At 36.7% G+C, this 23,246-nt stretch overlaps 1 protein-coding gene and 1 long non-coding RNA gene across 3 annotated transcripts in view; both read left to right on the forward strand.

Moving 5' to 3' along the window:
• LOC310894565 (transcription elongation factor A protein 1) overlaps positions 1 to 23,246 on the forward strand; it is a 55,816-nt gene that overhangs the window by 20,593 nt on the left and 11,977 nt on the right. For both annotated transcript variants that reach the window (XM_083824815.1, XM_083824813.1), the window contains 6 exons: positions 4,218 to 4,280; positions 9,475 to 9,580; positions 17,993 to 18,080; positions 19,070 to 19,218; positions 20,808 to 20,864; positions 21,403 to 21,557. In XM_083824815.1, the coding sequence (XP_083680941.1) occupies positions 4,218 to 4,280; positions 9,475 to 9,580; positions 17,993 to 18,080; positions 19,070 to 19,218; positions 20,808 to 20,864; positions 21,403 to 21,557 (618 nt within the window). The remainder of the gene's footprint in view (positions 1 to 4,217; positions 4,281 to 9,474; positions 9,581 to 17,992; positions 18,081 to 19,069; positions 19,219 to 20,807; positions 20,865 to 21,402; positions 21,558 to 23,246) is intronic.
• Positions 4,287 to 8,046, forward strand: LOC310894567. The gene is made up of 3 exons (XR_014580011.1): positions 4,287 to 4,689; positions 4,919 to 6,477; positions 7,806 to 8,046. It is a non-coding gene; the product is annotated as an uncharacterized lncRNA (long non-coding RNA).

Consider the following 23,246-nt stretch of genomic DNA (forward strand, 5'->3'; position numbering starts at 1 on the left):
GGATGCGGCGAAGCCCAGCGCCGGGGCAGTATCAGCTCTGTGCCCGAGCACCGCCAGCAACAGCCCCAGCTGTGGTTTGGACTTTGAACAGAGCTCGCTGCTGCACGCCAGCGGCTCCCTGCGGGGTTTGATGCCGCCTCGGAAACCTTGCAGTGCCGAGGGCCTGCCCCTGTGGCAGATAGTTGAGGTCTGGCAGTTTATCCAAAGCGTGTGTGCTGTGGTGGCAACCCTGAGATGTATGTCAGGAGAAGGAGTGCATCGGTATTTAACTCTGCAGCTTTCTCTGTGTTTTTCATGCTGGTCTTTGTCAGTTATAAGGTGTTTCTCTTCTAATTGCACTTAATCCTTCTCTGCAGTTAAAATGCTAACTTTAGCAAAGTGACTGAGATAATTTCTATACAGAGGTACTTGGTTGTCTCACAAAGATGAAGCTGGGTTGAGAAATGTGCTCTTACATAAGCACAGACTAGACAATCATGTTCCTGACAATTTCATGTGTTCCTTTCCCCATTTTTACTCAACGTGAACAGGAAATTTTTAGACAGTTTCCTTATGCTGCCAAGCACCTGTTTTAAAATCTAAAATACTTTTTTATGTTTCTCAGTATTTGGTGTATGTCTTTGCGAATGATTTGATGAAACCCATCAATAAGAAAGGCTTTGATACCTTTTCCCTCTGAAGTTGTCAGGAGTCAGATGGCAAGAGACACTCAGTCGCGCATACAAGAGGTGTTCCTGCGGTTTGTGACAGAGCCCTGTTTGGCATTTCTTTTGATGAGATGAAAAGGCAGCCAGTGCAGACACCCTTCCTGAGTCAGGTTCCTGGTGACTTGCCTTGACTAAAGCTTTAATTGCAGCTGTGCAGATTTCACAACTATTTACTGAAGCGATAAATACGGTTCTTGAAGGACGAAATAATCAAGCAACGTTGTATTTAACACACTATGAGATGCATATTTCTGCTGTTACTTCAAGTATTGATTGCATATTGGAAATAGATGTCACCATTCCTTCAGAATTAATGTGGTTTGGTTAAAATGTGTGTTGGGCCTTCCTATAGCTTTTGTTGTATGTAAATACGCTCTTCTCTTACTGAGTTACTTTAATGAATGGTTATGAAAGATAAGGTTGCACCCATGGATTAAAAAAAAATAGCAACAGTTGAGTAAGTTTAGGGAAGAAAATTGTCCAAATTATTAAATGTTTGCTCCCATAAGTAGAACAGATCTGTAACTGTATAGGTCTGTTGTCTTCAGAAACGTACTCCATTTCCTATAGCCTGAAGCATAGCTTTAAAATATGCGTAGAGAACATCATTCTGTTGCTGTGATCTGGTCAACTGAGGGAAGCTGAGAGGAGTGATCTATTAAGTCTGTAGCTTAAAGGTCAGGTAAACTGGAAGCCAACAGGAATGGGGCTGGGGCATTGCCTTTCACTTTCTATAAAATTATAGAAATGTCTTGCAAAAAAAGATTTGTAATAATGTCTGTAATAGTTTTTAAAACAGGACAGTCTTACACTAGAAAAATTGGAATTACAGCTTCCACTTTGATTTGGGTTGAAGAGGACGTTCGACTTTATGATAAGAAAAGTGGTTGTGAAAACTTGCATAGTTGCTTTTACAGTTTGGACTTGATTTAAATTTAATGCATCTAGTTCTTAGTACACCTAATGCAATTGACTAGAGAAGAGTTAAGGCTTAGAAAGCACCAGTGCGTTAGAGATGTTGAGAATTTAGTACAGACAACAGCATGAAATGTAGGCACTGGACAGACAGTGCATCATTTTGTGATTTATTGCATGGCCTGTTAACCTATATATCGAGCTGTTAGTTTTGGAAAATATTTAGGCTGGGAACAATAGAGTTGTTTTGACACCTACAGCTGGAAAAACAATTAGAAATACATTCCATTCGAAATTTTTGCCTGCAAGATGAGTTAAAAAGAGAGCTATAATCCCTACTTTGTATTACAGTATCATTGTTATGCTGACTGCAGTACCAGACTACAGTGTCCTGAGTTTATTTTGAAATCACAAACCGTGTACAGTTTGCTAATAAGTTAGTTGGTTTGCAGGTAAGTGTTACCTGATTATATTTTCAAAAAGGACTTTTTATTCTTTTTGTTACTTGTTTTGTTTGGCTAAGATTTTTTTTTTTAATTTTGGTAGGAGTAAAGCTAATTGACTTGTTTTAATTCAGTCTATATTTGCACAGAAAAAAACAAAACCAAACATGCTTATGACTGTTTAGAGAAAGATACGGATTAGTATACTAACTCAGTTCGGCATGAGATTTTCATGAAAAAAAAACCAGCATGAGATTTGCTGGTCTTGCACCACTGCTACTAAAATTCCATAGGTAAAACTGGAGGAGCTTTGTACAGCACGAATAAAAGTTAAATAAGACCTTTTTCTTGGGACAGCAAAACAGTAAAGCTTTGATTTTATGAGTGAAGTGAGTTTGTGTAAGGTGGGAAGTACTGAAATTTTTACTTTTAGATGGTTCTTTGCTGTCACACATTTAAAAACAAACAAACAAAGGTTGTAGTAGACATTTGAAAGCATCCGAAAGTGTGCCTGTTTGGATGTGACTCTAAAATGCCACTTTTGTTTTACTCGGCCTGTTGGTGGTTGGTTTATGTGCTATCTTTAGTGGTTAAGTTGGAAGACCGTGCAGGTGCAGCAGCAGATTACATGAGTTTCTTTGCAACAGGTGTCAGAAGTTGGTTGGGAAGAATTTAAAAACAAAGACAAATGGAAATGAAAAGATGCAAAATGCATGTTATAATGCATACTTTGTGAATATGTAAAATGCATATAGAAGTACATAAAATAGGATGAGTTGAGAGAGAGGTAAGGAAAGAGAAAAGGATCGATTTCTAAAGAAAAGAAAGATGGAAATTTTGTGAAGTTGGTTTCTAAACCTCTGTGAATTTAAAAAAAAAAAAAAAAAGGCAATAAGGTAATGGGGTTAGTCTGGGCAGAGTGGCCTCTAATATGAGAAGTCCTTTGCCTTCTTGCTGTTCTTAGGTCACAGGTACAGAACCACATGTACTTGAATAACAGCAAGCATTTCTTAACCTTTGGGAGTTTGCTGTACTCTGCCAACACGTGTAGCAAGGAGTGGATGATGCAGAGCTTTGCTTAAGTGAGTGAGGAAATTTGGAAGCCTCTTGTTTGCATTTATGAAAACTTTTAAGTAAGGCCAGCATCACAAATGAACAAATTGTTAGAGCAGCTGTGTATATAGATTGTCATCAATATTTAGGAGGTTTGCTAACGGTATCATCTCTGAAATAAACTCATCTATCTAGAAAACTAGTGCTTTTATAACGTTAATCTATACCTTTCCTTATCTTAGCAGTGGAAGAGGAATAAAGAAAACTGCGTGGCAGCTATATAATAAACAAATGCATTAGCTCAGATGTTCTAGTGCATTAGGATGGGCTCTGGCTTCCAGTCTGGAAAATGTTGATGCTTGGCCTGCCTGGTGTAGGCTAAATACTCTTGTCTGTCTGCGCTAACCTATGCAGTCTAGTATGTATATTTCATTGAATTAATATTTAAAGTCAGTAGTTGAAAATAAGACTCAAAAGCAAGTCTTGCTCAACTTTTTTTTTTTTTAATTGGGGCATTTGTTAGTAGACATGCATGCACAGTTGTCATTTCTATGGGGAACAGTAAACCCGTGTCTAGTCAAATAGCGTAATCTGATTATCATTTTTTAACCAGCATAATTTTACAGCTTTACCACACCACTATAAATACAGTTAAGAAAGTGAGTTATAATGAGCTGCATTATTGATGGACTGTACAGAGCTTCTCAACTCAAATTCTTGTTCTAGAACAGGTGAGGTTGTTGTAAACTAACAACTGTTGTCTGGTTTGTTTCTGATGCTACTAAGGGAAATGTGCCTGAGGACTCCTGTTGTTGAGGATGTGTGTTGGTTAAGTGGCAATTTACAGAATGCACTGACTGGCATTTGAATTATATGGGATAAAACTTCCCTAGTCTTTTGGTGAATACTTTGAATTCTGAGTTAATTTTTAGTTTGTGAAGCAGAACATTCCTTGGCCTAGAATTGTTCCATGAATAAACTGGGAACTGATGGTTTGAATCCAGTCTGGGACCTTTAAGGCACGTTAGAGTATGTTGTTGATACTATTTTTAAAATACCTCATTGCTACTAAATTGACTTTTTTTTTTCCTTTTTTCAGGCTGGAGCTCTTGATTTATTAAAGGAGCTTAAGAATATTCCCATGACCCTTGAATTATTACAGGTATGATTTTTTTTATTGTTATGCTGCAAAAATTAACCCTGTAATAATGAAGATGAAGCCAGCAAATTTGGAAGATTGCACTAATTAAAATAGATTCCTATGGAGAAACCACCTGAAGAATCTGTTAATTTGGGTAACTAGTCTTATTTCACCCTGATTCAGGACACTTAAGTCTTTACTTCCACTCTTGAAGGTCATCTTTGAGTTGACAGTAGTCAATGTTGTTACGGACAAAGGAAAAGTACTGCTTATAGACTTGCCTTACTTATACTTTCAGATTCTTATTAACAGAAATGTGATGCATTTCCCTCTCTGTAAGGGAGAATGCACCTGATTAGAGCTCCTGCTTTTATGTGGTTTGTTCTGTAGCTGGATTTTAAGTGAAGAGAACAGTAGTTCATACCTTCAGGTAGGTTGTATTTGAGCATTTCCTTTTTTATCCATGTAACTCTGAGTAGCGTAGTTCTTAAGGTAATTACAGTACTGGTTTTGCTCCTCTGTGCAGGTGTGGTGCTGTCTCACACTTGGATGCATACGCGCTCATTTTGCTTATCTCTACATCTCTAACATAGTATACTACTTTTGTAAACTTTTCAAAAAAATAACTCAGTGAACTTTATTTACATGTCAAATTTCAGAGTTTGTCATGTAGTTCTGCAGTGATCAACTTTTGTTTCAAATTAACTGGATATTACCTATCTCTATGAAAATTTGCAAATAGCAGAGGTAAGTGGAAGACCTGATTTTTGCTGTGGGAGCCACTTAAATGGCAAAAGACTGAAAAGTATCATTTTGCTAAGTGACAGTGGCCGCAGATAAAGAATTAGCTAGAAAGATAAAAGTATCAGTAACAACATCAGTCTTTCCTATATATTTGTAAAATGTATTTATTTCAGTACATTATCAGTAATACCGTTTGCCACCAAAAATAGGAATTTGAAAGTTTCACCTTCATGCATGAATGAGCATGGCTGATACAACTCTGCAACGTTTTTCCCTATGTCCAACCTTGTTCCTAAAACAGAGAAACAAAGCACCTTCTCCTACCCTAATTTTTTTGAGTTTCGCTGTGCAGATCTTATTAAAACTAGTTGTGTTTTATATATATATATATATGTATACATGTATGTATGTATATATTTCCCCTTTGGAATGAAAAATCTCTGTGCAAGTGCTCTGAAAATTCTTTATGTATGTGTAAATACTGCTTTGCAAAACTCTTCTGGTTAGTGTGATGAATGAGACTTGGAGTGGTTTTATACAAAACAGCAGAACTATCTTTACCCTTTAACCTTAAGGATCTGAAGAATGTACAGGTAGATAACTCGTTCTTTTTTAGTCGCAATGAAAACTTTTCTTACTAGTGTTATCAGCAGAGGGGACTCTTAATCTTGGTGAGTATAAACTCAAGTGTCTCTCTTCTAGGGCACTTGTGTGACCCTGACTTAATTTCTATGGATTGCATACTAATCCTGTCCTGTTTTTTATTCTATTTGAAAGAAGCTTATTTATTTCCATCCACATCACGGGTACCTATTTTTAAAGTGGAATAATATTTCTAATGAAAGGTTGTTTTTAATCTGTATTGGGGGGCACCATATGAGTTTTTAAAGAAGATTTCTCTGTAAGTCTAGCAGTAAGTCTAAAGGGATGAGCTATTTTAGTCTTGCTTAGTAGACCGACTGTAGCTTTGTTAAGAAGTTTTTCTGAAGTATCCATTGCTGTATCCCAGACGCTTTTTGGCTGTGTAAGATTTCATTTAAACTGAAATTTACATTTTTTTAAAGAGTTTTATAAATGTGTAACATCCATTCTACATTTCTTTTTTGGTCTCCCAAAATTGCTTAAACAGTGGAGGACTTGGAGCAACAGTTGAAATGGTGGGTCATTAGTATGCTAACGTTAAGGAGGATGATGGTGTGAAAGTGGGAGCACTTACTTCCTCTAAGTAGACTGAGATATCTATTGATATGTTTGGACTGATGAAGCACAGGACACAAATGAAAATCATACTTCTACATTCATTTTTGAGCAGTTTTCAAAATGGGCTACTTTGAGAAAAGCACCGCTGATTGATGTGGTAGTTTCATTATTCCTTTGTAATAAAAGGAGTGACAATTCGTCTTGTGACATGACTGGCAGTTCAGTCTGAGCCCGGGAGATCCTCTGACAATTTACAAGTGCAAGGAATAGGAAGGTACGTGTCAGTAATTTGGGTTTGTGCTTGTGTCGTGGGTCTTTCTTACCTGCCTTCTGCCACAGAAGAATGAAGTGATTATATCCAATAATCTGTCGTATCTACCAAGTTATATGTGAGCAGGGTGATGTGCCTCCTTAACAGCTGTTGAGCTGAGCTATGCAAGGAGCCAGTAGCCTTTGTAGCACGTGATTTATGTGGTGATCAGAATTACAAATCTGTTTAGCAGCTGCACAATATTAAAGACATTGTTTCTCTGACGCTAATTGTGGGTAGTGCTGCAGCTAAAGAGAGACGGTCTTTATTTTAACCAACAGGTTTTACTGGAAATCGCGCGCACACATGCACACACCCCTGTGCAGAAGTAAGCCATGATATATGGTCCTTGTTAATGACTCGCCAGCCCATTGGCAAGTTGTGGAGACCTGGGAGGTTGGAGGTGGTCATTCTCTAGGACTGAATTTGGCTTTCTTTTGGTCCAAGTGCTCACAAATTCTCTGTCCTGTTACTTTCGTACAGTTTAAAAATGGTAGCACCTGTGCTTGCTTCAGTGGTTGCCTTTCTTCCCTAGCTCTGTTCCTTTCATTTTGGTCCTTTAGTCTATTTTAGAGAAGAGTAGCTACCACTGTGTGCTTTGTTTTGGGTTCACATATAGGTTACGTGTGATGACTGTTGTTCATACCGTGTAAAGGCTATTTGGCCTACAGCTTGAATGCTTTGGAGGTGAAAACAGATATTTACTTAAGTCTGAGCCTCTTAAAGAAAAGTGAATGAGAAGCGCTTGGGAATTTGAAGTTAAGAAGAATGATCCATACAGATACCTGCATGTTTATAAACTGGCACAGAGATAATACAATTTCACAGGTTAAATTGGACTAGACAAAAATACCAATCTTCCACTTAAAATGGCTCTCACAGTAACAGTTCCTTAGGTTGGAAGACTAAACCTGATATGTAATTGAAGTATGGTCATTTAGAGAATATAACAATGACCTTTTGTGATTACCTGTGTCAGTTTGCAGGCAAATAGTTAGGAAGATCATACCTTCCTGTCTTTTTTGGTGAGGCCAGATCACGTGTTCAACAAAAAGCAAAACAAATGAAGTGAGTTTACATACTACTTTAAGAAAGCTGAGAGTTTAGACAGTTACCATCATAGGTTCTGCTCGTGTGATCAGAGAAAAAAATAATTAATTTTGAGTTTTACTTGAGTTTTTCTACATTAAGTAAAGATGTAGGTTGGTGTCCTTCCCCATTTCTGATAAAAGTAGGCCATGGTTATACCCAGTTATCTGCAAAGGGTTTTCTTGTTTGTTTGTTTTTTGTAGGTACATTTTTTCTCATTCAGATGTGACAAGTACAATTTGGATTTCCAAATGTATGTTATTTTTATTGTCTGAACATAATGTCCAGAGTATATATTTAACATGTCAAGGCAGTTGGTCAGTACTGCTCTGGTTAGGCCTTTGTGTGATGTGTGATGCTAAAGTATATCATGAAAAGAGCATGCAGTTAAAAGTAGAGGAAGAAATGCAAAGTGCCAGCCCGTAAGTGAAGTCCTTGGCCTGTCCTCAGTGCTCAACCACAGAAGGGGAAAAGTGAAAGGGAGAGGAAGAGCTGCTGCATCTAGTTGGTGTTTTCTGTTAGTCTGAGTGTGCAGAGTCCATCCTGAAAAAACCTTTCATACAAGTGAGTAGCCATCTGTTTTCTTTAGTCTAAAATATGTTTAGAACTGGTGCTGAGACCTGAGATTTTGATATGCTTCCTTTGGTGAAATAGCTGCTGAATATTTCAGTACATTTCCAGTCATTTAGCACATCCGTGGTGCACAAAGAAGTGTTTTGTGTGGGCTGTAAGGAGTAATTTACAGGAACAAATCGTTTCCGTTTTTAGTGTAACACAAAGATTTAAGTTTTCCTTTAAAGGATAAGACGTCTATGACAAACCACTTCAAAAGTACATAGAATAAATTACATTTAACGAGTCTGCCGAATAATAAATGCAGCAAAGCTGAGCATCTTAAGAACAATCCAGAAAATTTACTCATCAATCAAAATATAAAACCGTAGTAAAATGCTTATTTATATTGTTAAATGCTTTATTCCTTTCCCAAAACTAAAAGTGTGGAAGTACTCCGTTATAATAACATGTTAGCTGAAAATACTCTGAAGTGAAACTTCTGTTGCTGTTAATCTAAATCTAATGTTCACGAGGACATAAATTATAGCTCTTAAAAGGAAAAAATTCTAATTCTTAAAAGGAATGGATTGTAAATAAATCTCATCTTCACCCTGTAGGTGGCAGTAGTGCCAAAGTTTTAAAGCCTGTCACCAGCGTGGCATTTTCAGAAGTGTGGGCAGTTCTTACTGTTTCTACCTAAAAGCAGAAACCTCTGTACTTAAGATTTTAAGGAATCTCAATATTGCTAAAATTGCTAGGAACCTAAAACATGGTCACTCCCAACTGATACTACAGCTTCTTTCACAGCCAGCGAATGGGAATTCGAAGAATATGAAGTTACTGAAGCAGTTAGCGAGCTTCTGCTCGTGCCAAAATATAAATATAGTCATTGCTTCAAACAAAAATAAGATTGTGAGGTTAGAACCTTTGCTAAAATATTTTTATAACATTCAAATTTATATAAGGTTTTCACTTTGTTAGATGTTTTGAATGCCATACTTAGTTTAGGTAAGTAGTTCTGTAGAGGTTTTTTTTTGAAATGATTTGGGAACAGGAATCTTCTAATGACTCCTCTTCACCTCCAGACTTCTGTGATGTATACAAATGTTACTGTTGTTGTACTTCATTGTAAAATGTAGATGTTCTTAAAGTAAGTTCTGTAAAGGTTTGCAGCATTTCATCCTAATATTCTTAAGAACAAACAAAAATAGTTTATTTTTTTAAAAAAGTTGTATTTGGACAACTTTATAAAAATTTATATTTGTTTAATTATCTTCATGTCACCTTTCATAGCATATGTTTTTATTTCTGTTGCAGTCTACCAGAATTGGAATGTCAGTGAATGCAATACGCAAGCAAAGCACAGATGAAGAAGTTACATCTTTAGCAAAATCTCTGATCAAGTCTTGGAAGAAACTGTTAGGTATGGTGACACAAACTTCTATTTTTTTGTTACTTGTTGTTTTACTGTTTCAGCTATATGCAGATTTGATGCAAATCCTTCCACTTCCTTGCTTCAGATATACTTGTGCTCCTACTTAAGTATTGAAACTATTTGTGTGAAGGTAGGTTTTTTTTTTAATCTCTTTGACTATCACCAGTGCATTACTGTGAAAATGTATTCAGAAACAAAGTTAATATACTTTGATTAGGGCTGACAAACAGTAGGAAACCAACTTCTGCAACATGACTCATTTCTGAAGTCTCTTTGCCTGCTGTTGAGCTAGACTGACTGTGCTGCAGTACTAAAAACTAACGAACCTTTTCGTGACTATTTCCTTTGTCAAATATAACAGATACTCAGAAGAGTTTGTGCAAAACTCACATGAAAGTGTAGAGACTTTGAAGTTTGGTTATACAGTGACATGTGAAGAGAACAAACACTTAAAAAAAACACCTTTAAAATTCTGTTATAACTTACAGATGGTACATATTTCTCTAAAACCTTGATAGTTTTAAATAACTTACTGATTGAGTTAATACTTTTTGTTTAATTTTCATTACAGCAATGAATAGAGTTATCAAAACCTTTTTGCTAACAGATGGTTATTCAAGGATACCTTGGAGCACTTAATTCTAATGTATTTGAAAACACTCTAATCTGAAGCTGTATCTTTCAGTTATTTTTGCTCATAACACTAGTACTCAATTCCATTTCTTTGGATCCCATTTTAGATAAACTAAGCTTTAGAAAGCTTAAAATTTTGAAATAGGAAAGAGTTTTTATTATTTTCTCCTGATTTAAATATTTGACTATATAGAAAACTATATAGAAAACTAATATAGAAAACTATGTTAAATACCTGGGTTCCATTTCAGGGGTAGCCTCAGTCAGCCTCATTTTGTCAAATCTGTTAGTCTCATTTTATCCCAGTCAGCCTCATTTTAGCAATTATGAAGTATTTTATCAAATACTTTATTATTCCTTTTGTAAATGTTGTAAAAATGACTTTATATCCCTTTGCCAGTGTATGCACGTAAATATGGACAAATTGTGACAGTTTTCATAATCTTCTTTTCTACAACTTATATATCCTAATAAGAAGCAACAGCTTCTATACCACAGATATTTTTTAACCTACCTTTAAAATGCTGGGTAACGCTCATTAGGCTAGTAGTAGTAATTAAATTTTATCAGCATCTTGCGTATTGCCTAAATACTTCTAAAATCATACTTAATTTTAATATAAAATAAATGCATGCTTTATAAAGGATCTGATCAGAATTCACTGGTAAAAAATAGAAATCATGTACTTCTGATTAAATTTCTACTTATATCTTGAAGTCCAACTATCTGATGCATAAAAATGGTAAGATATGTAAAAGCAGCAATAGACTTGCATATTAACTTGACCTCCTCTAGATACTTGAAAGCAGCAGCTGGACTGAGGAACCTAGATCTCTCAAGTTACTCATCTAAGTAAGAAATATGTAATAAACAATTTAAAAAAGAAAAGAAAAAAGGCCCTGTCCCTGTTGTTTTTTGTTGTTGTTGTTTTGTTATTGTTGATTGGTTGTTCTTATATTTTTTTTTAGATTTTTGATAGTGCAACTTATTTTAGGCAACAAAGCAGAAGAAATAGTGTTTTCCACAGAATTCTCAGCTTTTGGGAATTCGCCCAGATACTGCATTTTGCCCTAGCTAAGTGTTCTGGGTGTCACTGTCCTTTGAGCAAAGGAATTGCAATTTATTTGTTAAGACAGTAGAAAAAGGTTTCTGTTTCATTATTTTAAACATAATTTCAGTCAGTCAGTCAGTCAAACTTGTTTTAATATATTGTTACCTATAGCTGACTGATATGTAACTGTTTAAACATTGTGAAACACAGGAATTATTCCTCAGCCTCTGAGGGTGGTCTTGCTATAGAAGTCTGAAATAAGTCTTTGCTGTCTGATGATGATGGTAGGTTGATCTCAGCGTAGGCTGCTGCTGAAAGAGGTGGTCTTGACCTCCCTTTTGCAGAGGTGCCTTCTTGCTCCTTCCTGTGCTAAGACTAGTGCTCAAGTGGCTATCCAGAAGGTCAGAGATGGGAACTGACCAGTTGTAAACTAAACATACTGTTCTTCTGGATTATATCTCAACTGTATCAGATTCTTGATCCATCCCTTTTGCAGTTACTGATTCCTGCACAGGGACTGAGGCAGTAACATGCAGCTGGGGAAAGGTGGGACTGCTGCTTTTGATGGTTGCTACATTCAGATTGCTTTAAGACAATTGTGAAATCTACCTTAAGACTGCTTTCATCAGGTGATGTCAAATGTGAGGAACTGCAATGTAAATAGCAAATATTTGGCAACAGTCAGAACTGAATATGTTCTTGGGGCAGAGGGTATGTGACCTTTGTTCATTCTCTAATTTTCGTTACAGGGGAAGATATTGCTCTATGTACATTACGGTGCTAGGTTTGCTACAGTTGTGATTGTGCATTTATTATATAAAATCAAACAAATTTTGAAAATACAGCACTGCTTATATTAAAAACTGATGTAGTTAAATTCTCCTGTGTAGACCGTATAATAAAGCACAGTAGGTTAAATGTTTCACCTCTTATTTCACTGCTCAGTATTCATTAGAACTTAGTGTCATAACTCTGGAAGATAGGGTATCTGGGCTGCATGAAGCATGGGTGGGAATCTTACAAAGTACTCTTATTCTGTTTTATCATTAGTTTTGACTTTCTCAGAAGAATACGAAATACCATATGTTGAGCTGCTTGAGAAATCAGTTTCGATTGTGCTGTTTATAGTGCATGTAAAATGGTATGGATCAAAGATGGCAACAGAAGCGGACAGCTGTTAATCGTACCAAGCATTGTACTCAGAGATCTGAAGTCTTTGTGAGTTATTTTTATAAATGACATTTTGAATTTAGGAAAGAATCTTTGACTGTTCAGGGTGCATGTACTATCTAAGTTGAATGCTTTTGGAACATGTGTTTTAAAGATGCATGGGAAACAGAGAAGAAATCAAAATAAGGTTGTGAATCACCAGAGTGTTAACAGATATTTATGGCTCGCCTGGAACCATGGCAGGTTACAAATGGTTTTTCAGCAGGGTCAGAAGCTGCCCAGCAGAGGGCTCACAGGCATTGTCTGAAGTGAGTCACTGTGTGAGCTACAGTGAAAGATTGCTTTCAGATGTTATAAAAACGTTAAACCACACAGACTAGTTGGTTGCAATTTAGATGAAGAAGCAAATTCAGTTCTCCGAATGAAATACTGTTAAGTCATAATGTGGAATTTGCAGGTAGTTATTGTTTTGCCAAGTAGTTGAGTATGTAGAGTATGTTATACAGATGCCTATGTGTATCCACTTAGGTTATGAGGGTTTTGATGAAGTTATCCTCATTAAAAAAATCTCTAAGGAATTTAACATTCTCTATCACAAATAATTACTTACCAAACTCTAAGAGTATACAGTAAAAAAAAAAAAAAAAAAAAAAGTCCAGACCTTTAACTAAGTAAACTTAACTTCAGTAAGCTTGTGATCTGGACTGAAGATGCAGAATGATTGGACAATACTCTTGTCAGTAAGCACAAGTCTGATCATATATTCCCAGTAGGGGGAAGAAAAAAAAAAACAACAAAAAACCACACACACACCAAAAACCTAAAAATGGGTCCAAGAGCATTTTGAAATGCCTGTTTCAATATATATATATATCTTAAACCAAAATTGCTTAGTCATACTTAATAAGTGCTTAATGTTTTTAAGATAATGCCAGCCAGACTACACAGAAGTGTATTACTCAATGGAATTTGTGCATACTATCTTCTGTTATTTCAAATCTGGTTTTGATTCTGCTGGAACAAGCTGGTACAGTCTAGGACTATCTTACAGGTATGTTACGGCTGTCATTAGGTAAAGTTGTTCAAGAGCATCTAAAAACGTACTGTTTGTATTCAAAAAAATTGTTATTGACAAAACAATTTCCTAAATGACAATCTAAGAATGTTCAAGAATAGTGTTTACTATGCATAACAATAGTACGTGTCTCTATAGGATATCAAGTGCAAAAATAGTTTTAGAACATCTCTTAATTTACATATCAGGTATGAGCTGTAGAATTATTTAGGTTGGAAAAGACCTTCACGGTCATCAAGTCCCATCACTAAACAACGTTCCGCAGTGCCATGCCTATACGTTTCTCACATACCTCCAGGAGTGGGGACTCCACCGCTTCCCTGGGCAGCCCGTTCCAATGCTTGACCGCCCTCTCCATGAAGTTCTCCCTAATACCCAATCTAAACCTCCCTGGCGTAACTTGAGGCCATTTCCTCATGTCCTATCACTAGTCACACGAAAAGAGAGTCTGACACTCGCCTCACTGCAACCTCCTTCCAGGTAGTTGTAGGGAGCGATGACATCTCCCCTCACCCTTTTCTTGTCCAGTTCACGCAGCAGCTCCTCATAATTATTGTTTTCTAATCCCTTCACCAACTTTGTTGCGCATGCTCAGGCAACTCCATATCCTTCCTTTAGCAAGGGGCCCAGAACTGAGCACCGTATTCAAGCACTGGTGCCATGTACAAGGGGACAATCACTTCCCTTGTCCTGCTGGCCATACTATTTCTGATGCAAACCAGGATGCCACTGGCCTTCTTGGCCACCACTGCTGGCTGTTGACCAGCACCCCCAGGTCCCTTTCTGCTGGGCAGCTTTCCAGCCACTCTTCCCCAAGCCTATACCGCCACATGGGGTTGTTATGACCCGAGTGCAGGACCTGGCATTCAGCCTCCTTGAATCTCGTGTGATTGGATGTGGCCAGTCCTGCTGCACAGCCTTCCCACCCTCAAGCAGTCCTGCCTAACTTGATGTGGTCTGCAGACTTGCTGAGGGTGCATCTGATTATCGATAAAAATGTTGAACAAAACTGGCCCCAGTACTGAGCCCTGGGGGATGCCACTGGTGACCAGCCGCCATCTGGGTTGAACTCTGTTCACTATGACTCTTTGAGCCTGGCCATCCAGGCAGTTCTTCAGCCAGCAAACTGTGCACCCGTCCAAGGCATGAGCAGATGGTTTCTCACAGAATATTGTGCGACACTGTCAAATACTTTGCTGGAATCCAGGTAACTAACATCCACAGCCTTTCCCTCATCTACTAAGGTCATTTTGTCATAGGAGATCAGGTTAGTCAAGCAGGACCAGCCTTTCATAAATTCATGCTGGCTGCATCTGATCACTCAGTTGTCCCATATGTGCTGTGTAAAGACATACAAGATGGTTTGCTCCACGACCTTCCCTGGTACCAAGGTCAGACTGACAGACCTGTTATTCCCTAGGTCCTCCTTTCTGCCCCTCTTGTAGATTGGAGTAGCATTCACTAACCTCCTGTTAACTGGGCTTTACGATAAATTACTTTGTTATTTAAACAAGGAAAAAAAAAAAGACTTTTTTATGGCCTTCTGAAGCTGCAGCAGCTAAAACTGAAATTATGCTTTTCACTCCTAAAAGTGATGACAATTTCAGTTTTTCTGAAAAAAAAAGAAATTTGGGTAAGTTTTAATAGCTGAACGGTTTAAAAAATATTCATGCCTCTTTAAAGGAACTTAGAATTATAATTTAAATTCTCTAAACATTTTTCTGCTTTTATAGATTTCCTGACGTGAATCATGTTCTCATTTGAATTTTTAAATGTCTTACACAGAAAGGCTGTTTTTCCCTCTTTCTTTGTTAGAATTTCTGTGGTTGTCTGTAGTTTCCATTAGCTGTCATTCTCCCTTTGCTCGAGTCTGACCACTGAATGTAAAATAAGTTAATTAGAAGAGACTTTAGTCTCTCAAGGTTAACTTTTTTGTCCTCTCCCCAAAGGATAGTTGAAATGCTGTCTAGCAAGCTGTTAATTGCATACTATTCTTTTGTCAGTACAGTATTTAATAAAATAAAGTGTCCTTGCTCATGTGTGAGTTTAAGAATTAATACTGCTTGACACTGAATCCCCTGTCCTTGGTGCTTTCCAATATATGACCATAAGAGTGAATGACTTAGAATATTTCTACTAAGCAGAGAATATTGTTAACTTTATTTTCAGATTACTGAAGTTGGACTAAACAGAAATGAAGAAAAGATTTCGAAGAAAAGGTTTCTGTGAAATCTGTGTAAACTTCAAGTGATTAAAGATAGTGTAGTTTTGAATGCATATTTGTTGAGGACGGTCCAGTTGTCTCGACTGGTGAAGTTTGATGTTGGTTTGAGACATACCTGGTTAGACTGGTCTGCAGGTGTAGAAAGAGCCATGTTTTTACCTCTTACTTTACCCCTGTGCCTCACGTATACTCTGCCCTTCATAAGTGAAAGAAGCAATCAGGGTATCAATAAATGTTCACAAATCATAGAACCATAGCATAGTTTGGGTTGGAAGGGACCTTAAAGACCACCCAGTTCCAACCCCCTGCCATGGGCAGGGACACCTCCCAGCAGACCAGGTTGCCCAAAGCCCCATCCAGCCTGGCCTTGAGCACCTCCAGGGATGGGGCATCTACAGCTTCCCTGGGCAACCTGTGCTAATGCCTCACCGCCCTCTGCGTGAAGAATTTCTTCCTTGTATTTCTAAATCTTCCCTTTTTACAGTTTAAAACCATTCCCCCTTGTCCTATCACTGCACCCCCTGACAAAGACTCCCTCCCTAGCTTTCCTTTAGGCCCCCTTTAGGTACTGGAAGGCTGCTATAAGGTCTCCCCGGAGCCTTCCCTTCTCCAGACTGAACAGCCCAAGCTCTCTCAGCCTGTCCTTTGGGAGAGGTGCTCCAGCCTCATCTTTGTGGCCCTCCTCTGGACTCATTCTAATACTTCCGTGTCCTGAGGCTTGGGGTAAATGCTTACCCCAGGATACCTGCTGATCTGTCAGTTTGTCTTAAAACCTCTGACAAAAATGATTATGTACTTAAGATGAGGGTAAATGAGATAGCATGCCTATATAGAATATTTTTTAAATTATATATTATGTGTTTGTTGCCATAGAAAGTAATCATGTCAATATGCATGTTAAAATGGGTTTTGTTTCCTTTCTCTGTGCACCTTGGGTGTCATAGCAGAAAATGTCTACGATCCATTCAGCTTATAGCCTCATTTACTTACTTAGTGATTTTTAGTGAGGAAATCTTTAAAGTTTTAAGTTCTTGAAGTCTGGGGCAGTATTCTGGAGAAGTATTTTGTGTATTTGCCTAGTTCCCATACTGTTTTGTAGGCATCTATTTTTTGAGGCAGCTGGAGACAGAATACTATGTGTGTGCTTTAAGTGCTTGAATAAGAGACTTGAATCTGTGATCTGTACCACTGAGTTCCCACGAGATATATGGGGATGGGGTTCTTTTGGAAATGAGGATACTTTTAAATGCTTAAGCAAAGGTGTAGATATGTGGTTTGGGGTATCTCTACAGGAATGACTGAGCCTTATCAGATTTCCCTATTTTGATCTGGTTTTAGTTCTTTTTAAAGAAGTTTGTAATCAAAATATTAACGGTCTGTAGAGTTAGATGTATGATGCCAGATTTATGAGGGCTCAGAGAGAGGAATTCACAAAATCTAACTTTAGGTAGGTGACACGAATCTTTCTAACTAGTGGAGAGAGTCAACCTTTCTGAAAGCAAGTCAAAGCTGGAGCTTGATTTATCCACTCTGAACTGCTCTTTACAATAAAAAGGTGTTCACGAGGCTGAAGATAAGTGTTGTGATTGCCCTTTTTAATAAAATACTGTTCTTATTTTCTGTGATGTTATCATCATTAAATACATCCTGTGTGGGAAAGGCAACTTTAAATCTTTTTAAACAATATTCTAAGAGCTATCACAGAAAATACTGTGTGCACATCTGTGAAACTCCTTCAAAACCTTTATTTTTTTTTTGGCAACCATAGGTAGCTTTTACCCTACAGTTCCTTTCATTCAGTGTTTTAAACATAGTTGAATAGAATGTGAAACTGTGAATATAATTGAAAAGAATGACATGTTTAGTAGGAACTCATATTTAAAACATGGAAGATGAACTTCAGAGACTTAATGAAGCTTCTGTTTAAGAAGTTTAAGAAGTTATTGTGTATCTCATGCAGTAGAATTGGCAAAAATAAATTATAAAAGTTTATATTTTCATCGTGTCTTCACTGTCATTTTAAGCAGATACTGGTCTTGACCTGAAGTATCTAAGTGTTAACATATATTTCATTTGCTGGGTTGGTGAGGGTGTTGAGGGTAGAAAGCTGTTTCAGCAAGAGAAGGTCAAATCAGAGAGCGGGAGCTGATAGCATTTCTAACTGGTTCAGAAGAAACCATCAAGGATACTCTGCCACTGTTTTAAATCAGTTATTGAGTAAAAGTTTCTCATGTTTTGTATTCCCAGATGGACCTTCAACGGATAAAGATTCTGAAGAAAAGAAAAAGGAGCCTGCATCTTCCTCACAAAACAGCCCTGAAGCAAGAGAAGAAAGGTACGTAGCTCTTGAGGACAAGTAATGTCATTCAATATACATTGGCTTTAACCTGAAAAATCAACCAGTGTGTACATATATTTAAACTGTGGCCCAAATTTGTCCTATTAGAGATAGCTGCTGGCATACTAAAAAAGAAAAAAAGACACAGGTCAAGCTATGGCCGGAATATTTATTGTTTATTTATTTAATCTGTTTTATCTGTCAGATACTTTCTTCTGTCAATCCTAGCACTGAGCTTTGAGAACCGTTAAACAACTTTCAGTTACAACTTTGTGGTAATTACATATGCTAGAGGTTTGGAATACTTCTTTTGTCTGCTAGATTTTGTTTAATAAACAGTCTTGTTCTACACCTTTTTTAATAAAGTCAAAATGTATGTTGTCAGAAAGATGAGCCCATGTAAATGACACTTGAGGAGCTAATGAGTATTTGCAAAATAGTATCAACAAGTCTAGTTTTTCAGTGTGTTTCTGTTTGTAGTGAGTCTCTTTATGAGCCATTTTCAAATTGAAATTTAACTTATAATCATTTGTCCCAATGTGAATTGAAAACTGTTTTACAGTTTGCAAAAGTGACCTTAAACTGTAGTACCACTTCAGTACACTAAGTAGAGTGAATGCAATGCACTCACTGCAGACTGAATATTAGAATGGTATTTCTTCACTGTTTTATAAAGCAAAGTTCCATGAGGAAAAAATGGTTTCATGTTAATGTAGAGAACTGAGAATTAAAACTTACATACCACATAACGGAATGAAATACCTGCTGATCTCTCTTGTGTGAAATACTCTGGCTAACATTCTAAGGACATTTTAAAATTTTATTACCTCTAGAGCTATAAATAGCTTTTAGAAAGTGACCTCTCTCTTTTTTTTTCTTCAATATCATCAATGGATATGGCAAAAGATCTGTGTTTTGCCCTAGAACAGAGTCATCTGAAGAAGAAAAAAATATTTAATACTAGTTTTCTTTTTGCCTTTTTCTAGCAGTTCAAGTAGCAATTCCAGCAGCAGGAAGGAGGAGGGTAGTGCTCCCTCAAATTCTTTCATCCCTTCTTTTCCTCGAGCTCCAAGCACTTCGGATTCTGTACGAGTGAAATGTAGAGAAATGCTCTCTGCAGCTCTCAGAACAGGAGGTGAGCTTTGTAAACTATATTTTCAAGTTTAACTATTTTCTTTTCCATTTCAGTCCTTCCCACTCTCTTCTTCCCCTGCCCTTGTTTATTGTATTCTTTATGTCCAATTGTGTGTACATACCCATAGGCCAGTTCACCCAACCTGCAAGTAACTGGGTAACCTTGGCAATATGGGTATGTATTGAAATACTTTTTTGTTGCTGGTGATATGGGACTTTTTGTAGCTTGTGTTCAACTGATATCTTGCCTAGTGTGGACCTTCTTTTCAGGAAGTTATTTCCTATGTAATGCCTCATTTGAGTCTTTTAATGGAAGCTGCTATTTTTCGTCTTATCTGTGACTGAAAGTGACACTTTATACACGACTGCCTTTCTTACTCCAGAGGTCCTGTGAGCCTTCAGATTCCAATTTTTGAAGGTTGCCTTTTTGTTTTGATTTAACCTTGGAGTTTCACTGATACAATCACAGTAAGATTCTTGCACTGTTCAGTTTTCATGCCTTACAAGCATCTGTAAATTGCTTGACTGTTACTGTTGTGGTTTTTTTTGTGTGTGTGAGTGGTGTTTTTCCCCCCCCCCATCATGTACACTTGGATGTTTTTAAACTGGCAAATTGAATGAGATGCAAATAAAAAGTTGGACTCCTCAGAATGACCTGAATTCTTTCTTGTGGGTCCTTCTCTTCTACCAGAACTTATGACCCACCTCTTCTTCCTCTGTTCTTAGCTTAGGGGAAGCTGACACAGTGTGAGAAGACTTCTGAAGTAATCTTTTTTACTCTTCACTCTTCTGTTCTTTGCTTTTAATTCACGTAAATTTCAACACAGACAGTAATCAAAGCTGACTAAAGATCTTGAATTTATGGTCCTCTGTATCAGTAGTTCATAGACTTTAAAAACATTTGTAACCAGGAAGTTGCATATAGCATCTTAGTTTTCATAATTATATGTACTTGGAATTTTATCTAGGTTTCCAAGAAGTCTTTTCATAATATTACCAAGATTGCTATGGTTTATTTCTTCTAATTTGCATGTTTTATGACCCTTTGCAGCTCTGCATTTTTTTAATAATAATATTGTTTGTTATTTAATTACAGTGTTTCTAATGAAATCCGTCTCTTGCATGCTTGCAAAACATTGCATGGCTTTTGTTGTGAGCACAGAAAGAATTGATAAAACCTGATGAAGAATATTTTCTTTTTATAATAACCTATTTTATGCACAGATGCACTTTGGAGATGGGTAGATGCCAAGCCTAATAGAAGACTTTTTTTTTTCTGTATAGCAAATTGGTTTTTATTACTACTTGTGTTTGCAACTAGACAGAAATTTTTGTGTGTGAAAGATACAAGGCTATTCTACTTTTTTATAATCTTCTATTGTTCTTCATTTCGCTTATTTTTCTTCAAAGTAAAGTTTCAAAATAATAAGATTTTAGTAGATTAAATTTTCTGTTTCAAAAAGAAAATTCACTGTGTTTGTTTCATAGTTTGTTCTATTTTGATGTTCCGAATGGACTCCCAGTGATATAAAATTCTGCCAAGATCGTCAGAGCGCTAATAATTAATATTTTATTTTTTGTTTTGCTCAGATGATTACATTGCTATTGGTGCTGATGAGGAAGAGCTGGGTTCTCAGATTGAAGAAGATATCCTTTGTTGTGCATCTGGGTGCTTTAGGATAAGAGAACATTGATAATCTTAAAAATTAGTTTATTTGATCTGTATAGTGAGTATTTTATTTAACTTAGGACAAAACCAAGCAAACTGTGTTCAACACATCAGTTCAGAAATTCAGCCTTTAAAAAAAATACCACAGCCTAAACCACATACCTTAAAACCTGTAGGTTTTTGTGTGTGTGTATATGATTTTTATTCTTACTTTTTATACAGAAGTTAATTCATCCTCAGCATGAGGTTGAGGATCTGGACTTAAATATATGGCTGATTTTTGAGGATTTTGATTAAAATTCTATTAGCACCAAGTTCACATTTCGCAAACCGTGTGCTAAATTACGGTTATGCTTTGGCAGGACATGAACTACTGTCTGCTTTGTTGAATAAGAAAGTAACTGTTGTTTGGAGGTGGGGGGAAGGACTTGGTTTTAAAAGATCGCCCCCCCCCAAAAAGAATATTCTGTAGTGCTGTTTTACTTGTTAATGTTTTGTTCCTTAAATCCAAAGCACCAATTTTTCAGGAATTAAAAAACACTGATATGAAATACAAAAATAGGGTACGAAGTAGGATAGCGAATCTCAAGGATGCAAAGAATCCAAACCTAAGGAAAAATGTGTTATGTGGGAACATACCTCCTGACAAGTTTGCCAAAATGACAGCAGAGGTAAGTAAAGCATATGTCTTGAACTGTTACCCTGTTGGACTTATATCCTGGCCACAGAAGCAATTAATACAAGCTCTTTGTACTTTTGAGAGGCTATGGCTTGTTTGTGGCTTTCACAGTCTGAATTATACAGGGCTTTATTGGTGCAGAGCAAATGGAAGTGTTAACTGTGTTAATGGTTCCTAAACATCTGATTTTCTCTGTGAGTCAGAAGACAGGTAAGCTGTCTTTTGCAAATTTCTCTGAAACAGAATACTGGGCAGTTTTTGAAAGGTCACGTGAGATATCAGTGATAGTTTAAGTTCAGAAGATGTAAATAAATATATCTGGCTAGTGATTTCAAGCTGTCAACTAATTCACGGTTCTGGATATGTAATACTACCATCTGTGTTAACCTGTCTTGCCATTTTATTTTTCAAATACTAACTTCTGCTGTTATACCCCTGTGCATGGGATAACACTGTGGTAAAAATCAGTCCCTCTCCTTTTGGCGTTTTCAGTGTTGATTTAAAGCTTATCTCAAACTTGACAGATTACTTGAAGTGATTTTGAAGGAAACTTCACAATAAATAGAAAGAAGACATAAATGATGGGGTAAAGAAGCTAGGAGAATTGCCCTTTGAATCAAATTAAATTTATGTTATTGAAAGAACATTTTGAACACTTTAATAGAAATTCCTGTTCAGATGCTCACTGTCTTTATATTTATAAATCAAAACAAATCTAGGAAGTCTGAAGTAAAAAATTAGATGTTATAGGAAAGGAAAATAAAAGCATGGTTAACATCTGATTTCAGTTTTGTAGTTCTGCTTGTACGTATTGGATTCTGTTACTTCCCACCCTTCCTGTACTGGCCACAATCAGGTATAAAGGAATATCATGGAGACTGAGAAGAAATTAAACATATGATCAAGTAATAAAAATCATGACTAGTTTTGATCTAAAGGAATAGATTTTTATAAAGCTTTACATCAAGGCTAGGGCAAATGGAGGCTGATAAAGGAATGTGTAAGGACCAGTAAGTTAAATACATATTTTGAGTTTTTCCTATTCTACATGCATGTGTATGTAAATGTGCACAAAAATATGTTTCATTTTATCCAATGCCCATTTTTTGTTTTAACTGATGTCTTGGACTAAAATTTTAAATGTAATGGCTAAAATACACTATTATATCAAAAAGATGGTTTCTGACGTCAAACCGCATTAATACAAGATTTGAAAAAAAAAAACAACAAACAGTGAATCTGAGCTCTTCAGTTAGTATTTTGAAACTAGCTGTATGTGTGAAGTTTTATGCAAAACAAAGTTTGCTTTTACATAATCTTACCCAAATAAATGCTTAAAGTCAAGGAAAACGAACTAGAAGTTGTTATGCAATTGATCAAAGAATGTGGCTTGTGCAGTATTATGAGACATCTGTATTTGAGTAGAGCTACCACTATTGAGCGTAGGCACTGGTTTAATATCTCTGTTTTGCCAGGAACTTGGGAAAAGCATCCACAAATTTATGTTGCAGTAGAAGAGCATTGTCTGGCTTTACTCTGACATACGTCAACCATCACCATTAAACTTACAGTTTCTTTATGAATTGCAATACAAATGGGCTATTGATGATAATTTAATATCTATTTATATTTACACGATTTAGATACAATGCCTTGAATTACGAAGAAAAGCCAGAGTAAA

Source organism: Anser anser, assembly GCF_964211835.1.
Source record: "Anser anser genome assembly, chromosome: 2".
NCBI classification, from domain to species: Eukaryota; Metazoa; Chordata; class Aves; order Anseriformes; family Anatidae; genus Anser; species Anser anser.